Source organism: Prosopis cineraria, unplaced genomic scaffold, assembly GCF_029017545.1.
Source record: "Prosopis cineraria cultivar Desert tree isolate PC_DT_omini unplaced genomic scaffold, ASM2901754v1 PC14, whole genome shotgun sequence".
Lineage (NCBI taxonomy): Eukaryota > Viridiplantae > Streptophyta > Magnoliopsida > Fabales > Fabaceae > Prosopis > Prosopis cineraria.
This window is the reverse complement of record NW_026555345.1, coordinates 355,851-362,733: the sequence shown is the minus strand read 5'-3', so window position 1 is coordinate 362,733 and position 6,883 is coordinate 355,851. Positions and strand designations below refer to the sequence as shown.

Genomic DNA, 6,883 nt, shown 5'->3' with positions numbered 1-6,883 from the left:
TCTTTCTTTCATCTCCTTTCCTCTTCATCCGAGGGTGTGGCAGAGAACGTCGTCTGATCTGAGCCTGAGTGTTTTTTTTTCCCTTAATTTTCCTGATACCCCCAAAGGGTGTTGGAGCTAAAAAAAATTTAACATGAGCTAGGCAAGTTAATCCCAAATCACCTGGGTTAACTAACTACTAATGAATTCATAAAACTAGACCAAACACATGACCAATTCGCCAGTTCACTAGTCTGATTGGCTAGTCTAGCCTGATTTTACAAACCATGATAATCATAGTCTACTAAGTGAAAAAACTATAAGTTATATTAAATTAAAAATATATAAGAATTGAATCATACAGAGCAATAAAATATAAAAATTAAGTTGTTTTCAATATATATATATATATATATATTGAATTGTTTGAAGTTAAAATTTAAGAATTAAATTAATAATTCTCAGACGAAAAAATTATATTTTTCGAACCTAAATACATGCAACTTGACTAGCTAAAGTTGGCATTTAACAACTCCAGCGCAGCAACACGATCCCATCATTCTCCCCTCCCTTCCACTCCTTTCTACAAAGTCAACCCACCAATTATCAGACCCAAAGGCCGAACCGAAACCACAATCGAATCAATCGATCATTCATTCGAGTATTGACAACGGTTGGCCAGCACTAAATGAATCCCGTCCTTGACCTTGACTATCAGGTGAACTTGCTTGAAAACAAAGGAAATACAAATATTACTAGACAACAACTATGCTTAAAATGGTAAATGGGTGGGTTAATGTAGTGTCACAAGAAGTAGCCCGGAAATCTTGTGCCGATGAAGTACCCCTACCAAAAAGCCCCCCCCAAAAAAAAAAGCCTTATGCCACCGAATCCCTCCACGTTATTCCCAAAAATTATGGAGAAATAAAGGCTTGATAGCGATGATAAATTAGTCGAGGTTGGCAATGACAGCCTCGACAACATCCTGGGTAGTGCTGTCGCCACCGAGATCTTTGGTGCGGAATTTGCCCTCCGATATGACATGCTTCACAGCAGTCTCAAGACGGTCGGCAAAAGAAGGGAACTGAAGATGCCGCAGCATCATGGCCGAAGACAGCAGCAAAGCCACTGGATTAGCCCTCTTTTGCTCCACTAAGTTCTCATTCCCCACATTCCCCGCTGAAGCGCCTTGCTCAAACACTGCATGTTCCGCCCCCACGTTTCCTGAGGTCACCCGCAATGTTTCATTAGTTTTGAACCCCTCATCCTGCCACAACTATTCCACACACCACCAAGTTTACACTTTGAACGATCGTTTCTTTTCCGTATTTATTCCTCTTTTTGAGTAACAATTTTCTTAAGCACCATTAGCTTACCATGTGCCAAGATGATTTCAACACAAGGGGAAAAAACAAGCCGAATAATTTAGTTATATGATTCCACTTAAATTCAATCTGGTCTGTATTATATCAATTTTTTAATTCTCTCTCTCTCTCTCTCTCTCTATATTATATACCCATATCTTACATTTTAAAAATTACTGTATTATGTTTTGCTTATTGGATTGTGTCTTATCCAGTATGTATATTTTTATCCGTGTCTCCTAGTCTCTTAATTCATCCATCGTTGTTGTCTTTTCTCTAGTAGGGTCATTTAGCACTTCGCTCCATGCAAGCGAGATCCATATCACTTAACTGAATCATCTAACAGGCCGAAGAAACAAAATTAGATGACATCTAGAAGCAGCAACTCAGGCGGTGGTTGTATTGAAAAAAGCACATGTAATAATTACGTATGAAAGTATTATTACCTCCGGGCATGACACCGGTGCCTCCAGCAATACCTGCTGCTGTGTTTGCGACCAGATTGCCGTAAAGATTAGGCGTCACCTGCAAAATATTCAAACTCTCTCAGGATTCAGGAATCGCTAGAAAAGTCAAATGTTACGGTAATAAAAGGTAGGGTTGATGTCATGATCGTTATGAAAACAGTGCAAGCTACCATAACGGCAGTAATCCCAGAAAATATAATTTCAGCCCGAACAAAAAGTCCGACTAAAGCAATCAACAGCGAAAGAAACCTCTACCCTGGCAGAAAAAAAAAATATTTGGCGCCTAGATGATAGCATGAAGAAGACATAGGGTTGAATTGTGTTCAATCCCGATGGACAGACCAACAGACATGCCAAGAGATCAAAGGCCAGGAAAACAAGCAAGATAATAAAAACAATGTATAGTCAATTCGGCCAAGTTTGATATAATATTTGCCATGACTGATGTTAATCCCAGAATCGAAAACAAGCAAGATAATAACAAATGCATAGTTAATTCGACCAAGTTTGATATAATGTTTTCCATGACTAATGTTAATCCCAGAATCGGCAAAGGGACCACAACATGACGATCAAATTCTTAAATCAATTTTTTATATTGCAGGCATTAAAATAATGCACATAGTATGACTCTGTTGACACCAAAAATTTACTGAAACCTGTCAAAATAGGAATCATGCATACTTGTGACAACATCTGCAATAGATGAATCAATAATAGATGTTTCCATCAGAAGAGAAAAAGTCATGAACAAAAACAAATGAGAGAATGATGGTTAAGTCTCAAAAGATTGAATTAATGACAGTTAGGTCATTGATAAAATTTTCTGAAAAATGAATCGAAAATATTGATAAAAGCAATTACAAATTCAAGAGTTTCAATTATAGATAAGACATTTAAGTTTCAAATGTTACTCTTAGATTGTAATTGTATTATTGTTTGTAAATGCTTGAATTAATATTTGCAACTCTTTTTTTTTTTTAAATTTTTGTCAGAGACTTAATTGTCATTAATTCAATCTTTCAGGACTTAACTGTCATTCTTCCAAAACAAATCTGACTGTCACGTACCATTACATCAAATTGCTCAGGTTTTGAGACAAGTTGCATACAGCAATTGTCCACAATAATTTCATTGTACTTGATACTAGGATATTTTGTTGCAACCTCACGGCAAGATTCTAAAAACAGACCATCTGCAAGTTTCATGATGTTGGCTTTATGAACAGCTGTGACTTTCTTCCTGTTGTTTAGGTAAGCATACTCAAAGGCATACTTTGCTATACGTTCTGAGCAGAACTTTGTGATCACCTAGCAATGAGAAATAAATGTGCAGCCAAAATCAAAAGTACACGATGTTTCAAACAAAAGGAAGCATCGTTATCAAATTAATACCAAAACAAGCTAATCAAAAGCTTCCCATCAAACAAAGATGTACCCATCCACTTTTAAACCAGAACATTTAAAAAAGAATAGACTATAAAGAAAGTAACGTACTTTAATGGGGCTTTCACTCCAAATCCTACCACTTGAAACAGGATGTAACTACTACACACCAACAATATGCACAACAAATTTCCACTTTGATACAGAAGCAAAAAGATAAAACTGTAAAAGCCTAAAAGGCATTTCTTCTCATGGGAATGTAAACCATTTATAGCCATTGAGAGAAAAAAAAAGAGCTCAGTAATTATGGAAGAATTAAAAAGAAACAGAAAAACTTCGTTATTTAGATTGTATGGCATACTGTTACCCTAGCACTCTGTATTTCACACGTCATAACACTGGACATGCTTAATAGTATAAAACTTATTTATATCAGTATATGTAACTGAATCTTAAAATAACAATACACAGAAAGACCACAACGTTTCATTTTAAAAACGAGGAGCAAAAACTTCATGCCAACCAATTATGGTTTAGTTACAAAACTGGTACATGAATTCTAAAGTATGTGGGAGCACTATGTTATGTATATTAATACAAACTTTCAAAATATCTAATATCCAAATGCATTAAATGTGATAATAAATTAACTATATTTTTGAATTCAGTGCTCATAGGCTATTTATAATTCCCTAAGGAAACACAAAATGCAAAGAGATGCTGGCCATATAAAAAAAAGGGGCAGGGGGGTAAGGGTTCTCCGCCCTCTTCACCAGCCAGATGCTGCCAACTAACTAGAGGCAGGGGAGGCTGGTTGCCCTTCCCACACAAATGAAGGAGAAAAGGAAAACAATATTCTCTGAAGTGCTCAGAAAGTATCCACGCCATGAATTAAGGTTACCATACATTGAGCTTTGTCAATATAGGGATAGCCTGATGCACAAAGCTATCCCTTATATACAGGTCCATGGAAGGTTGAACACACTCTCTGTACACAACCTTACCCTGCATTTTCTGCAAGAGGCTGTTTCCACAACTCGAATTTCTGATCACTAGGTCATACAGCTGCTTTACCACTAAGCCAAAGCTCCCTCCTTGACTCCTTGTGAATATTGAAGAGAAAAGGCACAGTGCCAAATTGTGCACAAAAATATTAATGTGGAATTGCAAGCACCTTATTGCGCATGTTGATCATGCTCTGCATTAACAACACTGCAATACTAATGTTGCATTGGTACAAGGGTCAGACTGCCCAACCCCTAAGCAAATGCAGGTTTAGAGAATGACTATCAGGCATCATTATTTTAATACAGAACTAACCCCAATGCGGGATGGCATGGATATTGTTATTTGTCAGTAATACTCTATGCAGTTCTTTATTTCACTGATTTAGCACGTCTCACCATACTCATTGGAGCTGAAAAGCTACTTATTTTCCAAAATTGTGTTTGTTTCAAGATCTAAATGTGTAGAGCCAAATTTCTGCGGAAAAAGAACCTCTTAGCAATTTTTTCCACAGTGGAAAGGAAACAATAGCAGAAGAGTGCGTGTGTGTGTATTTAAGATCATGGTACCTCCAATGAAAAACCATTATTTCCCATAACTAGCCTTAATTTTTTACTGAGCCAACAAAGTCAAATGTGCACAAGAAAATGTAATTTGATACTTAAAAAAGCTTTTTCTTTTGAGACATTTGCCAAACGTAAAACTTCTTCTCATATTGGATAAAAGCGCTTATCAAATGATTTTACCAAACATGAACTTCTAGACAAATCTTATTCTGAAACTCCATTTACAAACAAATTGTTTCAAAATAACCAGAAATCTGTGGCAATTATTAATGGGTCCACTTGAAAGGAAATAACTAAAGTAGAAATGTGAAATAACCTATTTGAAAGAATCATTTCTAGCCGAACAAAGTATAAAAGAAAAATACTTTTCCACCACATCATCAGTTCATCACTTCATAAGTTCCGAGCAGTCGATAAGAAATTATATGTTTCTCATATGCAGGAAGGGAGAAGTTAACACTAGAAGGAACAACTTGATTACATTTTCCCTTGGAGCTTGATTCGGTATTATTAAATCATTTAACAAAGCATAGCCTTTTAAGTTCAAATATAACTAATCAATGTATCAAACCAAACGAAAATCCTGAATTTCATAAATAATTACAAAAAATAACACAACAAACCAATGGAGTAATTCATCTGGAAATTAAGTAGATAAGGAGACCAAATGGACTTCAAAACGATGAAATTCAGGCATGATAAAAACTTACTACACAGTGATTACTGATCAGAGATTGAATTCAGAAGAATGGAAACAAGAAGTGTACCTTAAGGCTCTCAACAACGCCAGGAACCACCTCGTGCTCGAGACCGGAGTACTCTCCTTCCGTATTTTCTCTAATCACAACGATGTCCACGCTCTCATGTCTTGTAGGTAAACCAGGCAAGTTGAAGCAATTTACAAGTGAAGCGTATAAATCAAGCTCCTTTCTCAGCTGCACATTGAGCGAACTGACTCCACCTCCTACCGGAGTCCTTAGGCCGCCCTTCAAGCATACCTTGTTCTTTCGGATCGAATCTATTACCTCCTGCGGCACCCGCTTCATGTCACCGTGGACCTCGTAGCGCTCAAAGTAAACCGGAGAGTGCATCGCCTCCATGACTTGCTCGACGGCGTTGGTGACAAGAGGGCCAATACCGTCACCGGGTATCAGCGTGACAGCTCTCGGGGCTCCGTCACCAGGTCGTGGCATGTAGGTGACGGACCGGGAAACGGGTTCGGGTCTAGGTCCCCTTATTGTTGGACGGCTGGTAAGGTGCCTCAGGATTGGTATTATTCTTCTGGCCATGAAAGTAATGGATTTTGCGCAACGCACTGATACAAAAAAGAAAAACAAATGCAGAACGGGGGATGGAACGAGGGAGAAGAGCAGTGGAAGAAAGAAGAAAGCACGAGGCTTGATTGAAATTATTTTTATTTTATTATTTTAATAGTTATTTTTATTTTATTATTTTAAGAGTTGATGATGTATAAAACATATTTTGAAAGTGAAAAAAAAATATTTCTTAATTTTTTTTATTCTTTAAAATAATAATCCAGCTGAAAGTTAGTTGTATGTTATTATTTTTTAGAATAATATTTTATTTTTTCATTCTTTAACACACTTTTTAGAAGTACTTTGTTAAATAATTTTTTATTTTTTTAAAAAAACAAAAAATTATTTTCAAAACAAATTATTAAATAGGCTTTAAGTTTATGTGACAGCCTCGTTTAGTCCCTTTACTTACAAGTAGCATTTCTTGTCTTCACACATCTAAAAATGCCAATTTAAGACCAAAAATTATTCTTTTAAGTAGCTAAAAATCTTTGCCTAAAATCATTGTTGGGAATCACTTTTTTCTCACCGGAGCCCTCCACAAACATGCATGCATGTCACGCATAACAATCGAAGAGAACATGAAGAGAAGAGTCCAAGTTGTAATGTTATCCCTAACATTACCAAACACACAGAACACCAAACACGAAACACTGTTAGGATAACTTGGATTAATTAAATTTCAAGAAAAGAGTTATCATAATATAAGAGTTATAAAAAGATTAAAAAGTCGAGATTCCAAGAAAAATCCTTTTTAAGTGAGTTTGAGTTCAAACTAAAGTTAAAAACAATTTAAACATG

General features: G+C 36.2%; 1 protein-coding gene across 2 annotated transcripts; it reads right to left on the bottom strand.

Moving 5' to 3' along the window:
* Positions 1-288: 288 nt before the first annotated feature.
* Positions 289-6,139, bottom strand: LOC129293264 (isocitrate dehydrogenase [NAD] regulatory subunit 1, mitochondrial). 2 transcript variants are annotated; one of them, XM_054931132.1, is made up of 4 exons: positions 5,534-6,138; positions 2,881-3,120; positions 1,790-1,868; positions 289-1,203 (listed from the first exon to the last, which is right to left on the bottom strand). In XM_054931132.1, the coding sequence occupies exons 1-4, from the start codon at positions 6,053-6,055 to the stop codon at positions 929-931; spliced, it is 1,116 nt and encodes a 371-aa protein (XP_054787107.1). In that variant the 5' UTR covers positions 6,056-6,138; the 3' UTR covers positions 289-928. The 2 variants fall into 2 exon arrangements, with proteins under 2 accessions (XP_054787107.1, XP_054787108.1); XM_054931133.1 differs by lacking the exon at positions 2,881-3,120 and having other exon boundaries at positions 5,534-6,139.
* Between the last annotated feature and the right edge of the window lie 744 nt (positions 6,140-6,883).